Source organism: Podarcis muralis, chromosome 5, assembly GCF_964188315.1.
Source record: "Podarcis muralis chromosome 5, rPodMur119.hap1.1, whole genome shotgun sequence".
NCBI classification, from domain to species: Eukaryota; Metazoa; Chordata; class Lepidosauria; order Squamata; family Lacertidae; genus Podarcis; species Podarcis muralis.
In genome coordinates, this window is record NC_135659.1 from 49,045,918 (window position 1) to 49,063,324 (window position 17,407).

A 17,407-nucleotide genomic window follows, 5' to 3' on the forward strand; every position below is an offset into this window, starting at 1 on the left:
TTGAAAAGGGGGGGGGGAGCGGAAAAAAATGGCGAGACTCGCAAGACGTTTTCGTCTTGCGAAGCAAGCCCATAGGGAAATTCGTCTTGCGAAGCGCACCGCAAACGGAAAACCCTTTCGTCTAGCGGGTTTTCCGCCTTGCGAGGCATTCGTCTTGCGGGGCACCACTGTATTGATCTTGTCCTTTGTGTGTGATAGCTACAGTGAAGAGAACTAAAACTATCCAGGAAAAGTTGAGCTATTACATGTTCATATCCTCCAGTGTTGGTTGTCATAGGAGAAGCTTTTCCGCATAGTCAGTTTTGTGGGTTTTTTTTAGAATTTTGAATAGAATTATTTGCTAAGATTCTTAGCTTTGCTTTGGTTTATTTTCTTTATAATTTGTGTTAGCCTACTTCGCTAAATATTTTAGTTGAGCGTTGTGTAAATAAGTAATTTATTTTAAGCTGCCCTTCCATATATATTGGCTGAATTGCTGACATCTTATAAGCAAATTGGATATCTTTTAGAACTGTAGAAAAACTTGTATGAATTAAAGCTGGTTTTAGCTACAGAATTTTGCACCTATCATGCATTTGTGAATGTCAAATTCAAATAAAAACACTTGGTTTGGGGTGTAATTGGCATTTTATTTTCAAAATCAAATTTTATATTAAGGAAATGCTTTGCGGCATAAGCTGACAAGATGTTTATTGCTGTTCAAAGCTTGCAGCCGGCTCAGTTCAGAAATGTTAAAAATTGTGTGGCTTTCATTCCATTATGCACACAGTTGGACAGCTTAATCTTTTCCTGTGCTAATAATTCTCCACATTGACACCCATCTCATCATCCAATTCACTTGTTCCATTAGTGCAAGGATTTGCATTGGTGTAATGGAACTTCCGCTCTTTTACCTGTGTGTGTGTACCCTGTACCTACCACCCCCTATCTGCTCTGGAGAGTTGGGGGAACCATGGGGATAAGTTGTAGGGGGCATACAGGGAAAGGAGAGAGGGAGAGAATTAGGTTGCACAAGCAGAAATTCTCCTGCCGGTGGAAAATGGTTGTAGCACTAGTTTGGCTACAACCCAGAGACTTCATACCATTTTGGGATTGGACCCGAGCAGCATACTCCTGGGGTTCTTACCTGAATGCCAGGGATTGAACCTGGAACTTTTCTATATCCTAAGCATGTTCTGTCCCACTGAGCTGCAGCCTTTCACATACAACAGAAATCAGAATGACAAACCTACACAGTCTGTTTTGAAATTGTTCTGCATCTGGTCTTTATTTGGGGTACAATTAAAATCATGAAGACTTGCTGGTTCATCTTACTGCTAGGCAGAGATGCTGCTACAGAGATTGTATGCCTCCTTTGTCAACGTGGCAGATTTCAGAGGGGAGTTGAATGGCATGCTTTTGGTTCGGATACTCGAGCAAGGGTAAGAAGCTGAATGCTCAAGCAGTGGCGGCATGTGAGAGAGCACGCAGGTGCATGGTATTTCCTGAAACACTGGCTTGTACGGCTCTTGAGCTGATGGGATGGAATCGCCACTGCTATCTATGGTGATCTCACTGGCCAAGAAGCTGTCTTGTGGTTTTCGGATGCTATCAGACTCGGGACTGCAGGCTTCTGCTTTATTTCCAGGTTCAGCTTCCTTGTGAGCCAATGCGCGCTGGAAATACGATTCCGTTTTCAGCTGTTTCACCCAGGCTTTTGCACGTCGCTTCTGCTGGATCCCTTTCCTCCATTGAAGAAATAGCATACAAATGAATACCAGCATGTAACAAAATCCTAGACTTCCAAAGTAGATGGGCAGCAGACCTGCAGATAGTCAGAAGAGTAATGTGTACTATAATCTAGTCTTGTAAGACTAAAACACATGGCAAAGGCATATACTTTAAAAAAACAAAAACAAACACACTTCTAGTATGTAATATTACAAAAATGATTCCAAAATTCTGTTTTGATTGAAAGGTTTGTCCACATTTTACCTTGGGAAACGTGTGTATTTGTGTGCATGTTAGTGTTTAAACAGCTAGCTCACAACCCCACTCAGTATGGACTGTTTTTTAATACATTTCCATCAAAATAGGGGCATAGCAGTCCATAGTTGGTTTCACTACGGTGCACCAACTTTTGGCCTCTGACATGGAATTTAGGCTTTTGGGGATGTAACTTTTTCAAGTTTGTGTGGTTTTGGAGAAAAGTGAAGGTGGTGTTTGCAGAGAGCTTTTGGAAATTTTGCTTAATGTTTTCCCTAATTTTTATAGAGCTGATTCTGAGTTATGACAATCAAAGCTATGCAACTATGGGTTGTGATCCAAAAAGGGATAAAGAGGATTAGAATGACTATTGAACTTCTTCAGATGCTGCTACAGCAGCTGAAGAAACAAATATGTCAATCCTGACTACTTGGTTAAGCCTTCAACTGTGGAAACTGATAAACACATTAAAATAAGTTATGTTATGAGTTCCTCCTTTTTTATCTACTTCCATTATAAGATAGCAGAATACTATGTTATCAAGTTTATAGTAGAATTAATGTCCAATAGTTTCCCAAGACATTTCACATTATCCTTATTGGATAATCTGTGACGTCAAATTGTGATTAACAACAAAGCTGCATTCCTCCATCCTTTCTCCCTGCTCTGTTGTGAGCATGGGGGGGGGGGGGATATTTGGAGGTTGTACTGGATATGTATGGATCATATATATCTCAGTTAAGAAAATGGGGACCAAATGGTAGCAAGGTCATCCTGCCACCTGCTAAGGAAATGTGATGTTGTGTAGCCACCACAGGGCTTGCCAATTTTGTTGTTGTTGTTGTTGTTGTTGTTTAGTCATTTAGTCGTGTTTGACTCTTCGTGACCCCATGGACCAGAGCACGCCAGGCACTTCTGTCTTCCACTGCCTCCTGCAGTTTAGTTAAACTCATGCCGGTAGCCTCGAGAACATTATCCAACCATCTCATCCTCTGTCGTCCCCTTCTCCTTGGGGGTCGACATCAGGGTCTTTTCCAGGGAGTCTTCTCTTCTCATGAGGTGACTAAAGTATTGGAGCCTCAGCTTCAGGATCTGTCCTTCCAGTGAGCACTCAGGGCTGATTTCCTTAAGAATGGATAGGTTTGATCTTCTTGCAGTCCATGGGACTCTCAAGAGTCTCCTCCAGCACCATAATTCAAAAGCATCAATTCTTCGGCGATCAGCCTTCTTTACGGTCCAGCACTCACTTCCATACATTACTACTGGGAAAACCATAGCTTTTTATACGGACCTTTGTTGGCAAGGTGTTGTCTCTACTTTTTAAGATGCTTGCTAATTTATGGCCCTCCAAATGTATTGGACTACAGCTCCCATCATCCCCAGCCAGCAGGGCCCATGGTCAGGGGTGATGAGAGTTTGAGTCTACAGCACCTAGAGCGCACTATGTTTGCTATATCTCACCTACCAAATTCAGTCTTGTGGATTCTGCATGGAGGATGAAATGGGTCTGCTTCTCTGTCCGTGCCTCTAAGTGCTACACCATAATTCCAAAAGTTTTAACAGTTACTATTTAAAGGGGAGAGTTTCCACAGAGTTAAACAAGCATTGGCAAGCAGGTGCCAGAATGACATAACTCTGCTTTGTGATTCTGGAGTAGAAACTGGCATCATCATTCTCTTCCTCATACATACACACACACACACACCCTAATGTGCCAGATACAGCTGTAGCCAACCAGTCTGCCCATGAACATGCCCTAGAGCAATGCCATGCACACAACTGCTGCTTGTACCACCTGCAGAAGAAAAAGTTAAGCTTGCTTAATGCGTTAGAAACTAGACTTACCACTGGAGATAATCATTATTGATCCACAAACACTTGGGAATGTGTAAAAACTGTCTTCACAATGTTAGGCTATTTGTTTTTCCAATTCTATGGAAGGAAGGAAAAACGAACTAAGAGAGTATATGGATGAAATGATTGGTGTCGTTGGAATAGAACTGCAAAGAGCTGAACACTCCAAAGCCTTATCATGAGACAATGGCAGCTAGGATACCATTCTGGGGGGGCCTCAAAACACAGGACAGCCAGGCAGACAAGCAGGAGAAAAGGAGGATGACCTCCTCCTCAGGTGGAGAAGGCCTTCCTTCCCATCCTGGGCTTCCCTTTGCAGGCTCTCGGCCACAGTCTGCTCCAGCCTGGCTTTCTTCCTCCTCTTCTACCTGCTTACTCATAAGGACGTGCCCCTAGGATTAGATTCTGGATTTTGTTTGTTATTGGTACTAGTAGTCAGGGCTGTACCCCATATTAGTCCTACTCAGAAGTATTTCAATTGAAATAGATGGGCCCTAGTGGGTTTGAGTAGGACTTGGTTAGATAATCACCCTAGTTTAGATCCTTGGTTAAATAATTGTCATTGTTATCCTTTGTAATTGTAATACAATTGTAATTGTTTTTTCTTATTATTTTTGGAACCTATATATTTAGTTTTCTCTTGTTTTTTCATCTTCAAATACGCCACATCAATAGATTCTGGCTGTAAAACTGTTTATAAATCTGTTAATATCATCAGTAATATTTCTCTTCCTCCCTTCCCTCTTCATCATTTTGGGCCAGCGGTAGTTGATGGGAACCCTGAGCAACCTCCAAGAGAGCAGTACTACAATAGCACGAGACTTCTGCCAAACCTAAAGGGCTGGCAGGAGGAAGTGGGGAGCAGGCATGCCCTATGGTGGCAAGGTTTTGGGAACAGATGATGGATGGCATCAATAAAATTGTACGTGTCACCAGAACCCCCGAGCTGGCTTCACTGAATTTGTATTTGAAAGAAAACCAGGACCTTAACAAACCCTTAATCCATGGAACGTATCATCACCAAATTTTGGAAGGACCTTCATGCTGCCACCATAGCAACTTCAAACAAGAGAGTGTGGTAGATAGCTGTCTTTGTGGGGAAAAATGTGAAAAAATTAGCACAAAAACCAAAATTAGCAAAAGGAATAAAAGGAATAATGGTGAAACTTTATCACATGCACAAATATTCCAGAAAATTAAAGACCACCCCAAAGGCAATACGACCACTTGTGGATAGTGTAATAATCCTCTGTATTTTGTTACCTGTCATAAAGCAATATACTGCCTCTGTAAGGGGAATTCCAGCATCACATTGGGGTCTCTAAAATGGAAATTGAGGCGGAAGTTTTGTGGGTGGGAATTTAGGGGAGGGCCAAGGTCTGGGGGTCTGCCTGAAGATGCCCAGTGGCAACAGTAGCCCTGGGACAGAGAATCCTTGGTTCAGTTGAAAGCGTGGGCAACTGCCACCTTCAGCTCAGTTTCAAAGTGCCGTTAACTGCCATCTTCAGTCCAACTGAATGCACAAACAACTGTCCTCTGCACTTTCCACTGAGCTGAAGAAAAGTGTGCCCTACTTAATGGACAAGGTTTTTGATTTGATTGATTTGATTTTCACTGTTTGGAATTTTAAATCTACCTCAAAGGAGGAGGATAGGCAAGGCTTGGCTGGCTGCACAAAGTGTCTGCCCTGGAATAAAGCAGCTTCTTGTGTGTCTGACCACTCCATATAAATGGCCTTCTTCAACCTGGTGCCCTCCAGTTGTTGCTGAACTACAAGTAACATTGGCTCCCATCCAGCAAGTGAATTAGACTGGAAAGACAATCAAGGAGCGTCTTAAAAAACTTGTCAGGTGGGAGCGGGGCATCCATCTTCAGGATGGTTCCCCTCTCTGCCCTGACTTTGCCTGTGGAAATAGGAGAAACAGCTCCTCGTTATGCAACACAGGAGGAATAAGACAGTTGCCTGCACTTCCAACTGAACTGAAGATGACAGTTGCTCACACTTTCAAGTGAATTGAAGATTCTCTCCCAGGCCTGCTGTCGCTACTGGATATCTTCAGGCAGCCCTCGAGGCCTTGGCTCACCCCTTAATTCCTAGTCCCAGGAGGGCAAGGCAGCTGGATCTAGGGTACCCTTATAGTTCCCCATGACACCTCCCATCTCCCTGGGACAGTGAAAGAAATAAGGCAGGTTGTGAATGTGTCCTTGCCTCATAGCATCTCCTGAGGTGTGGTAAGGACAGGGCTGGATTTAGGTTTGATGAGGCCGTAAGGTACTGAAGGTAATGAGGCCCTTTATATGTCCAGCTGTCCTTTCTTAACAACAAATTGTTGCTGTTTTTTGTGTTGAATATGTGGTAATTTATGGACCTAATAGGTATCTGAAGCCATTTGCACATGTTGCCATGCAACCAGTCCATGCAGAATGTAGGCACCCTATATATAGAAATGAGCAAACCAGTGATATTTTGGCGAGCAGGCGGGGCTCATTACTTACATCATAGGAGCCTACACAACACAAAACGCTGTTGCTGCATGTAGGTTTTATTTTTTTATCTTATATATTGGAAATGTACATCCAGTGGTTTCTTCCTTTAAATCTTTTGGGGGCCCCCAAGAGAGTGGGGCCCTAAGCTATAGCTTGTTTAGCTTATACGTAAATCTGGCACGTATAGACCATCCCGTGCTCTACACCTTTGCCGTGGAGAAAGGATTTAGCCGTCGGAGCCGGTCTGGGGGAGCTCCCTCCGTACCAAAACTGCACAGGATCGACCTGTAGCTGTAGCAGCAACAGCAGCAGCAGCAGCAGCGCACCCTCGGAGATTAGGGGGCTTCCTGTACCCTCCTTCCCCGCGTCCGCCGCCGCCCATTCAAAAGGAGTCGCTGCAGCTCGCCCGCCCGCCGCCTGTTGTTTCTTCCTCCCCCGGAACTTTTGTGCCGGGCCGCGGCGGCGAGGAGGGCGGTGTTCCGTGTTGCTCTCCGCGGATGTGGGCCGACAGGAGCGGGATGGCGGCGGGGCACCTGCAGCAGCTGTGGTGGGGGGCGGCGGGGCTGGGGCTGTCCCGAGGGGCGCTGGTGGGGCGCTTCGCCGCCCTGCGGCCTCTGGGCCTGCTGCTGCCCCCGCAACCTCGACTTCTGGCGGTTTCGGTTCGCGGGGCGGCGGGCGGCGGCGGCCTGGAGGCGAACCCCTTCTTCGCCAAGTACCAAGGCAAGATCCAGGAGCTCCGCAGGTAACAGAGGAGGCAGAGATGTCCCGGGCAGAGGATCGGGGAACATGATGGGCCCGACTCCCTCCTGAGTTACTATTATTTTGCGGGGGGGGGGGGAGAAGCGGGGATCTGATAGCAACCTCCAAGTCCCAAACTGAGCAAGGGTGCCCTTTCCCCCGCTTCGCTTAGGCAAGCTCTTTGTGTATGGCAAGGGAAGTCCTTTTTTTTCTTAAAAAATATGTTTGGGGTACTCTCATTTTGACTCAAGAAAATCACCATTTTGTAGTTCAAATCCGGGAAAATAAAGGCAGTAAATGGAGAAAAGTACAAAGATTCACAAAATGTTTAGCGGCATCCCCCCCCCCCAAGAAAAAAAGCACTAGGCAAGGGTATGCATGCAACCCTGGGTACACTTGTAACTCGCAGTGGGACCCGCTTCAGGATCAGGCTCTCACCCGCCTCTCCCGTATTTTAAAAACTTTGCTTTGCCACACCTCCTCATATGGTTGTTTACTCTCCGCCCTAACCTTGTGTGGATTCAAGGTCCCCTGATTTAGGAGCTGCTATCAATCAGAAAGAGTTGCTGCTTGTAGCTTTGCTCTTGCAAGACTTAGCCCTGCGCTTATGGGTTGCTGCTCTCCTGCCATCCTGTTGTTTTGCTCGCGGGGATTGAAAGGAAAGCTAAATGGATATGTTTTTGGCCCACCCTGAGCTGCTTGGGATCGGGCGGGAATAAGCTGGAAATGAAACACCCGCGAGTGCCTGGCAGCTATATAATCAGTTCGAACTTTGATTCAGATCCAATCCAGAAATTTTTGAATCCCGACTGGATCAAAGGAGCGAAGTGAAAAAGCAGCCGGTGGGAGATTCGAAGCAAGCAGAGTTTATCAGACTGATGGAGGAAAAGGCAAGGCCAATATCCAAACTCCATTTGTCAGATATTTTATTTATTCCTGACTTCTGTTTACATGTGTGTGAATGTGTGTAGCTGTGCACAGATGAGTCCCTGTCTTGTTTATTTTATGCTAAATGCTTTTCAAACAAATTGATGAAAGCTTTTTTGATGGTTGCTAGATCTTGCATTCCAGTTAGCTTAACAAAATGTGTTTGTTTTGGTATACACACACATTTTACATGACCACACAGAAAATGTAACTAGTGCAGGTTGGCCACTTACCTGTATATCTGAATCGGCATATGTTGGCATATCAATAAAACACTGTTTCTGAAGAAAAAAGTAGGTATTCAATGTTTTCAGATGATTTTTATACGTTGTAAAAGCCACCAACAGTTTTTGTAAATGCTTGTGTTAAAATGATTAGCAATTGGCGGGGCGGGGTGGGGGGAAGCTGCTATCTCCTTAATTTGGTGCTTAAAAAAATATACTTTGATAATACAGTCCAGTGCATGTCTACTCAGAGGTAAGCCCCATTAAATTGAATGAGACAGTCTTAGGTGGGTGTGTATACGGTTGCCCTGTAAAAGTTTTTAAAAGGACTTTATTATCAAATAAACTGACATTGCTGCCCAGTTATTTTTGTAACAATGTATATTTTTATCAGAAAAACTCTCAATAATATCAAAAAAGGTTTTCCCTATAAAGGATTGGAAGTTTTTTTATTTCGGGGACCCCCCCCCTCCAAATCTGCAATTTCACATTATATCATCAGGAAATCTGTGTTCTACGCTACCATTAATTGCAATGTTTTCCACACAATGCCTTGGCCTATGTATTATTTTTAACTATCTGGGTATGTGTGTGTGTGTCTAGATTGCTCTCCTTCCTGGATAAATAGCTTTAACAATTTTTTCATTAATAAGGTTATGATGGCATGAAGGGTATCTATTTAAAATAAGTATTTTTATGTTTAATCTTAGTTCAAAGAATCACTTCATGGGTTCACAAAAAATAAGGTAAGCTGGTATTTTTGTAAAGTAGCCTTTCTTTTCTTATTTATCTTACTTGGGATTGTGTATGAAGGACTTGACTTTCAGTTCATGTTCAGCCTTTGGCTTATGTGTGACTGTCAGCAAAGTTCTCCTTCTGAGGATGCAGACAGGCAGCTGTTTTTTTAATGAGATCTTCTGCATAAAGTCTTGTGAGGAACCAGCGGAGTCTAGTTCTGTGACCGCCAGCCAGTTGCCTTCAATCTATTTGGACTACAGCTTCTTGTGCTGGCTGGTGCTGATGGGAGTTGTCATCCAAAACAGCCAGAGGGCACCAGGCTGGCAGAAGCTGTGTTTGATTGCCTCTCATGAGCTGTCAGATTTTGTGCTCTGTTTCCTGCCTCCCCCCCCCCCACCTTCTCCCCTGACAGCCCATTAGGTTTCACAGAAGTCTTATAATTACTATTATACCTTCTTATTGGGCATTGCTGCATTTTTGTCTTTCACGATGGATTTGTCCATGTTTGTATGTGCAATAATCCAGACTTTTTGTTTCTTTTCCTCATATCATATGTTTCAGTTTATGTCGTTAACTGTTGTCATTTGTTACAGACACTTGATTCTATCCTTAATGTGGAGATGATGAAACGGAAGAAGCCCGACGAAATAAAACAGGTGACCCAAACTGAAGTGGTAGAAACATTTTCCATTTAGCTTTTGTAAATCTTTTATCTCAACAGAAAGTATTTCTTCATGTTAACTTGTGAAAGTAGATATGTAGCTATAGATATATATCCAAGGGCTCATAAGACACTCTGGGCCATTTCACACATGCCTGTTTCTTACATGGAGACACTAGCTGTGAATAAAAATAGGGGACTGCTATCAGGTGTGAAATACAGGGAAGTGTCTGTTATGGATCAGGCAGCTGCTATTCACTACACTTCACTCATAATGATAAACTCATGGTTGTTATGCAAAGAGATAATTTCCTTGTGAGAACAGTAATGGGCAGAAGTCTGTTGCCATATATTGCTTGCCTGTTCACTGAGATCTTCATCAGATGCTGTTTGGGTGCCCCTTTCTTTCATTGTGTGGTGTGGTGGGTCCCTACCAAGGACAGGGTCTTTTTTGTAGTGATAGCCCACTTTTAGAATACTCTCTGGAAGAAGGGTCACTTAGTACCCACCTTGGTGTATTTTTAATATCAGATGGAGACCTTTTTGTTTTCCCCAGGTCCTTTTAAACATCAGCTGATGCTTATTTATTTAAATAGAATAAAACCACCACACACACCCCGCCCGTTCTGATGGCTGGATTGTATCCAGCTAAGTTCTACTCAGTTAAGCCCATTAAAATTAATGTACCTATGTTTGTCATTCCCATTAATTTCAATAAGTATGTTCAAAGTATGACTACCACTGGGTATAACCCAGAGAAAACAAGCAAGAAGAAAGGGAGTGTGCGTGGGGGAAGGAGATAAGATGCATACACACTGATTGATGACATTTTCAGATATTCCAAAGGGTATCTTGTCAACCTAAAGATTTTTGTTGTTGTTTTATACTTCTGCATGCTATCTTATTATTATTTCTTTTATGGTGTCTATATATTTGAATTGTTAGCTGCCCTGAAAGCCCTGCTGATGGATAGGATAGACATCCGTGAATGGCTAACTCCTCATTCAGAAGCTTGATCCAGCCTCCCCCCATCAATTTTTTCCTATGCCCCTAGACTCAATGGAATTATTTGATGGCAGTAAAAATTAAAAACATCAGATACTGTGCTGGGATGGTTGTAGCCCAGCACCCTGTTGAGGATTCAACTTAGCCCCTCCTAGAGCATCTGATCAGTCAGTGATGAGCAGAGAGTGGGCCATAATTTCCACTCCTCAGAACATTACCTGAGGAGAGGGAGGCTATGTGTGGGCATGCAAAAATATGTGCAATAGTGTTGGGTGGCTGCACCCACCCCTAGCATGTGACCCCAGGTGCTTGGCCTAAGGTGAATGTGGCTGGGGGGGGGAAGGTTAGCCACGTAGGCAGTAAATAAATAAAATAATTTGTGCAGTGATCCTCTGTTTATTCCAAGCAGATCGAATCCATCAGGGCTGAAAAATGCAACAGTCAAGGCCAAGCTTCCATTAGTATTGACTAATCATATAAGTAGTAATGTGAATATAGGATTATTGCATTTGGGTGGTTTTCAACAAAGGCTGCAATTCTAAACCTACTTACTTGTGAGTAAATTCTGTTGCATTCAGTAGGACTTACGTTTGTGTAGACATGGTTAGGATTGTAGTGTTAGACACCCTCAGGTTAGACCGATTGAAATTCATGGTAAATAACATAAGTTCATTGATTTCAGTGGGTCCACACCAAGTATGACTTAGTTAGCTATCACTAAGTCATCTTAGGTGATGGTCTATGAAGTTAATGTACTCCTTCCTTCCTTTTCTTTCAGATATGGAAGCAGTATTATTCTGGAGAAGACACAGTTTATGCAGTTATTCCTGTAAGTACAGTCAATACACAACAGTGTGATTGCTGTCAGGTTCAGGGCACACAGGTCTGCTAAGCAGGATATATTTTGCTCTTAGCAGTTACAGTTAAGTTAGTAAGTTTATTGTGCTAGCTGAAGGCCATGACAAACCATACAAACACTATAAAAATATAGAACAAATCCTCTGCTTAAACCAACAGAACCGTGCAATGGAAGCGAGACTATAAATGGGAAGCCACCATGAAATACAGTGTATTTCAAATTATATCTCCTAATCTTCCTTGCAATGTACTGCTCTTTTGTCCAAATCCTCCTTTTTTGCTGCCACTGCAAAAAGGGCCACTTTATGAGTCACTGAGGTGTTTTGAGTTATTCAGCAGCCACAGAACCCTCTCCTCCAAGAAGGGACTGATTTCTTGAAGAAATGAGATTAAAACAGTGTCTCTTAGGTTCTGTGTATAATAGGCAATGTAACAAATAATGAAAAATGTTTTCTACTTGCGGTTGCCTACATATACAGAGTCCATCTGCATATGGAATCTTCTTATAAAGTCCCTAGATATTGTAAGTGGCAGTTAGCTATTCAGACAAGAACACTCAAGCACCTCCGATGGATTGATCTAAACCTGCAGCAAAATTGAATATTCTTAGTACTGACAAGGTGTTGGAATTCTTCAAAAAGTATGGCATTGTATTATTATTTTTGCTGAATTTTCACACACATGAAAATCAGTCTTATTGATTTTATAGGCCTTCAGAAGTTAAAAGGAGGTGTTTTAATGTTGATATGTACTGTGGTTTACTGTCATTTTTAATATTTGATTTTTTGAGTTAACCATTCTTAATCCTTTGTTATTTGCAAACCACTGCAAGCAATTGGAATGATGGGATGTAAATAAATGTTTTAAATAAACAAAAGCAAACCCCAAACCCCTAAGCTTTCTTTACTAGCACTGAGAGTTAGTTAAATATCCTTCCCCTCCCCCTTCTTTCTACAGGGAAAGACTTTTGATCTGATATGGAAGCGAGTTCAGGACTGCCCATCTGTAAGTATAGCACAAGTGTCTTGATTGATTTCTTTTGGAATGAAGCTTTTTATCAAGGTTATCATGCTTCCTACCCACCTTGATTTATTGTGGCTGCAAAATTTTATTCTTGAAGCTTCTAAGTTTCTGATTTCATCCTGAGCTGGGATTTGTTAACCGCCCAGAGATCTTACGATGAAGGGCAGTGTATAAATCCAATAAAGAAAGATAAAGAAATTAATTAAATTTAATTAACCTATTTGATTTCCCCACCAGTTTCTATATCCACTGCCAAGAAAGGAGGGCTATGAATTTTTTGTGGGACATTGGTCAGGACCAGAACTCCACTTCACTTCTCTGATAAACGTTCAGGTAGGTGAACTTTGGCAAAACTGATTGCCAGAAACAGACTTGGAAGTAGAAACTGAATGTGGTTTTTTAAATTACATTTGTCCTGTGTAAAACATTCCATAAAACACATGGCAATTCCTTGTTTCACGTGGACACTGTTAATGCAGTATTACTTGAGCTGCAGGATTTCAAGGGGTGCCTTTTCTGTTATGAGGCTTTCAGAAGATTCCTCTAAAATGGAGGCTAAGGCAGATATTTGCAGATACAGTGGTGCCTCGCAAGACGAAATTAATTCGTTCCGCAAGTTTATTCTTCTTGCGAGTTTTTCGTCTTGCGAAGCACGGTTTCCCATAGGAATGCATTGAAAATCAATTAATGCGTTCCTAGGGAAACCGCTTGCCAGGCTGGGGGTGCGGAGAAGGGCTTTTCTCCCCACCGCAAGCCTTCAGGACAGGTACGGGAACAGAGGGGAAGGCGCGCAGCGCTTTCCCTCTGTTCCCGGGGCTTGCGTGGGAGGAGGGTTTTTCCTCCCCACCGCCAACATTCAGAACAGCATTCTGAATGTTGGCGGTGGGAAGGAAAACCCTCCTCCCACCCCAAGTCTTCAGGAAAGCCATCCGAAGCCGGGCGGCGGGAGAAGGTGTCCCCGCCCCCCCGCCCGGCATCGGAACTTCGTTCCGATGGCGGGCGGCGGGAGAACGCGTCCCCGCCCCCCCCGCCCGGCATCGGAGCTTCGTTCCGATGGCGGGTGGCGGGAGGAGGTGTCCCCGCCCCCCCGCCCGGCATCGGAGCTTCGTTCCGATGGCGGGCGGCGGGAGAACGCGTCCCCGCCCCCCCGCCCGGCATCGGAGCTTCGTTCCGGTGGCGGGTGGCGGGAGGAGGTGTCCCCGCCCCCCCGCCCGGCATCGGAGCTTCGTTCCGATGGCGGGCGGCGGGAGAACGCGTCCCCGCCCCCCCGCCCGGCATCGGAGCTTCGTTCTGATGGCGGGCGGCGGGAGGAGGTGTCCCCGCCCCCCCGCCCGGCATCGGAGCTTCGTTCCGATGGCGGGTGGCGGGAGGAGGTGTCCCCGCCCCCCCGCCCGGCATCGGAGCTTCGTTCCGATGGCGGGTGGCGGGAGGAGGTGTCCCCGCCCCCCCGCCCGGCATCGGAGCTTCGTTCCGATGGCGGGCGGCGGGAGAACGCGTTCCCACCCCCCCACCCGGCATCGGAGCTTCGTTCCGATGGCGGGCGGCGGGAGGAGGTCCGAGGACAGTGGGGAAGACACGCTGCACTTCCCCGCTGTCCCGGAGATTTCCCTATGGGCTTTCGTCTTGCGAAGCAAGCCCATAGGGAAAATCGTCTTGCGAAGCAACTCGCAAACGGAAAACCCTTTCGTCTAGCGGGTTTTCCGTCTTGCGAGGCGTTCGTCTTGCGGGGTACCACTGTACGGTTGTTCATTTGTCCTTACTGTTAGCCTTATAAAAGTGTCTAACCACTTCAGAGCAAGACAAGATACTCAGCCATGTTTCAAAGTCAGCTTCGTGCTTTGCTTGTTCTAAACTGTTCGTCAAAGATTCTGGGTTTGGATGAAACAGGAATCCCTAGTTAATTGAATACTTACCTGGTTTGGTTTGCTCCGGCTGTGAAGGGCTTGCCATGCACGGCCATAAGGTTCATTCTTATCTCAGTTTATTAAGCTGAGATATTATTGTTCAAAGTCTCTTGGTACAGAGGTGTGTACAGTACAGACATGGGAAGTTAAACAGTTGTTGGAGCTAACTGTGTCCTGTAGTAAAATAATTCCTTGTCTTTTCCTGTTGAAAGTTCATTCAGCTTCTTTTAGAGAAATTCAACATCCCATCACAACTTTCAATATCCCATCACAACGTTCTCCTGTTTTCTTTGTTTAAGTTTCCCTATTCTTTGCATTCCCATGTGTCTTTTCTGTGCTCTCTTGACTTTGTAGTCCAGAATTCAGGGAGTCCTTTAATTCAAGAGACAGCCTATGAAGAGGAAGGTTGCCCACATACTGTGCTAACATTTCAAGCTACGTTTTAAATTTAACATGGTGAGAAGGACACAATTAGGGCCCAGAATGCAAAAGTCCTACAGCGTGTCCTGTTTGGATCTCTCCCCGCTTTTTCTCTGGATGGCAGCTATCCTCTGTTTTAAGAGAAATTGTTTTTAACTTTTAACTCAACTTAAGATTGAGAGTTGGAATATTTGTGTTCCTACTGGTTGACGAGCAAGTATATCTTCATAGATGTTAACACATTGGTCTCACTAAAATAATTGTGAGAAAACCTTGCCTGGAAAAATCAAGTAGTTCAGAGTTTTTCAACTTTAGGCTTCTGTATGACCCATTCTAAAATAGTTTCATATTGTTGTTGAGCAGAGGTTTCCAAACTTTTCATGTTGGTGACACTTTTTAGACATGCATCATTTCGTGACGCAGTGATTCAGTTCCACTAGCAAACCGGAGGTTAAATTAACCCCTTTCCAGCCCTGGGTGGAGCATGTGCAGGATTCGCATGACACAACTACACATTGCAGCTGCCACACTAACGTGTCACGACGTGTGACACTAACATGGAAAGCTCTGTTGCAGAAGCTTCAGATTCCTAAATATCAGCATATTTTTCACATGCAAACCTAGAATGTTCATTAGGACTATTAATGTTTTGATTTCCTATATCTGGTGGGTAACTTTTTGGGCCTTGAAGGTTTAAGATGCATTGAATTAAGTTTTGAAATGATTAGCTCATTATTGAAAGTTCTGGCTTCTGATCTTTTGCTTGAAGGTCCACCTTGCATATACTTCTTAATAATATATTTTTTTATTTCCTTTAGTCTCGAGGGGAATCTGCACCTACCCAGTTGGTCCTGTATCATTATCCTGAGCTACAAGAGGAAAAGGGCATTGTACTGATGACAGGTGAAATGGATCCTAGATTTTTGGTAAGCATCTTGCTTCTCACTGCCAGATGAAGAACTTGAACTCCCAGCTCTATTTCTGACAAAGGCTTTAAAATGTAAATCAGATCAGAACATAGGTAAGGCACCAGGTTGCAAGGTAAAGCAGGTCCCTTCACCAGAGGATAAGGGAAGCCAGTCTGCAAATCCAAGGCTAGCACAGGTTCATTCCCACTGTCATAAGCTATGGTTTATGCAGGCATGGCCAAACTTGGCCCTCTAGCTGTTTTTGGACTACAACTCCCATCATCCCTAGCTAATAGGACCAGTGGTCAGGGATGGTGGGAATTGTAGTCCCAAAACAGCTGGAGGGCCAAGTTTGGCCATGCCTGGTTTATAGTGTCCAGGACACAAGCAGCATGTTGTTCCCTCCTTTTAACATTCTTGTTAGGTTTGTTTTTGCAGCAGAGAGTCTCCTCGAACCGTTCTCTTTTACATCTTTGTTTTTCAATGCACTGGGGGGGGGGATTTGGATTTGATTTTTGACATGAGTGAGCATTCAATCTTGAAATTCCTGCCCTCCTTCAATTGTGAGGTGTAGTAGTGTTGGGGGAGAGCAGTATTACGGTGGTGCGACATTCCATTTCATAACCAGTGTTGCCGTGGGGCCAGGAACCTGATTGACTCTGCACCACAAAAACAGGGCTTTTGCATTGCAGCTGGATTAGCCATCCCTATGACACAGAACAGGATACTCACGGAACATGGATCCACAGTCCATTCCTACACTTGGGTCAGCTGGTGAAAACAGGGTGGTCTTTGGACTGAAGAAGGGCTGTCACTGACCTGACAACTTGAATTGTGTGTCTTTCTGTTTTACATCTTACAGACTGTCACAGAAGCCCAGTGCCTAGCCAGCCAGGTGCAGCTTTTTTATGCCACGGACAGCGAAGAGACCTACCGTTTAGTGGAAGAGTTTAACCACCGGCCAAATGAGTTTAAGTACATGTCTGTAATAGGTGAGCTTGAACAGAGCAGGCTGGGGGAAGAACTCAGGCCTCAGCAAGACCTACCATCGTCCACTGCGTGAGTGGTGGGAGAAGCCTTGAAAAGACATGATGGGTATCGGAAGCGTTCTTGCCTTGAGTTCTGGAGCTGCTGCTTCTGACTGAAATAATCTTGATGGGAAAGGGGTGACATTGACATCTGATGGGGAGAATAATATCTTACCAAGTGACCTATACATCTGGGAGCATGGAGGTACTTGCACAGCCTTTGTTTCTGGCTGGTAGGAGAAAGAAGGAAAGCATAACCTTGATATCCACTTGATGGTGTTTGGCATTTGCTTTCCCCCCCCCCACCCAAAAAACGCACACAGACTAGCAAATTTCAGCATTTATGAAGGTTTATTTAAATCTCTTCATTCAGCAAGGGAACGTAATTGGACAGGGGGAGGGGGGGAGCTAGGAGACACTACTGTAGATGGATGCATCATAATGTGCTACGTTCTTAGACAAAATATATATTTTTATTATTTACACTAAAACACCCTTGACATATAGGAAACTACAGCCCAAGCAAAAAGGACAATTTCCAGCCCCAGAGAGCTTAAAAATCTGACAGTAGGACGTGAATAAGCACAAAATGGAAATCTGTTTAGGGCGACCAAATTTTGCAGTCATCTGGTACGTAAAACCAAAAACATTTTTTTCTCTTTTTAAT

At 44.2% G+C, this 17,407-nt stretch overlaps 2 protein-coding genes across 3 annotated transcripts; one reads left to right on the top strand and one right to left on the bottom strand.

Moving 5' to 3' along the window:
- Positions 1-1,258: 1,258 nt before the first annotated feature.
- Positions 1,259-5,562, bottom strand: TEX38 (testis expressed 38). 2 transcript variants are annotated; one of them, XM_028733577.2, is made up of 3 exons: positions 5,456-5,562; positions 3,811-3,897; positions 1,259-1,804 (listed from the first exon to the last, which is right to left on the bottom strand). In XM_028733577.2, exons 2-3 carry the CDS (start codon positions 3,824-3,826, stop codon positions 1,317-1,319), a joined length of 504 nt encoding a protein of 167 aa, XP_028589410.2. In that variant the 5' UTR covers positions 3,827-3,897; positions 5,456-5,562; the 3' UTR covers positions 1,259-1,316. The 2 variants fall into 2 exon arrangements, with proteins under 2 accessions (XP_028589410.2, XP_028589409.2); XM_028733576.2 differs by lacking the exon at positions 5,456-5,562 and adding an exon at positions 5,083-5,207.
- A 977-nt stretch (positions 5,563-6,539) lies between these two features.
- On the top strand, positions 6,540-17,045 carry ATPAF1 (ATP synthase mitochondrial F1 complex assembly factor 1). Its single transcript, XM_028733572.2, has 9 exons — positions 6,540-7,048; positions 7,826-7,934; positions 8,906-8,941; positions 9,527-9,589; positions 11,378-11,428; positions 12,415-12,462; positions 12,718-12,813; positions 15,623-15,730; positions 16,575-17,045. The coding sequence occupies exons 1-9, from the start codon at positions 6,804-6,806 to the stop codon at positions 16,773-16,775; spliced, it is 957 nt and encodes a 318-aa protein (XP_028589405.2). The 5' UTR covers positions 6,540-6,803; the 3' UTR covers positions 16,776-17,045.
- The last annotated feature ends 362 nt before the right edge of the window (positions 17,046-17,407 follow it).

What these genes read in the sequence shown, in the direction of transcription:
- ATPAF1 (XM_028733572.2), top strand. Translation starts at nt 6,804, where the DNA reads ATGTGGGCCGACAGGAGCGGGATGGCGGCGGGGCACCTGCAGCAGCTG. An exon ending in TCAGACTGATGGAGGAAAAG is followed by an intron (nt 7,935 to 8,905) that starts GCAAGGCCAATA and finishes GTTTAATCTTAG; the next exon opens with TTCAAAGAATCACTTCATGG. An exon ending in AAATGGATCCTAGATTTTTG is followed by an intron (nt 15,731 to 16,574) that starts GTAAGCATCTTG and finishes TACATCTTACAG; the next exon opens with ACTGTCACAGAAGCCCAGTG.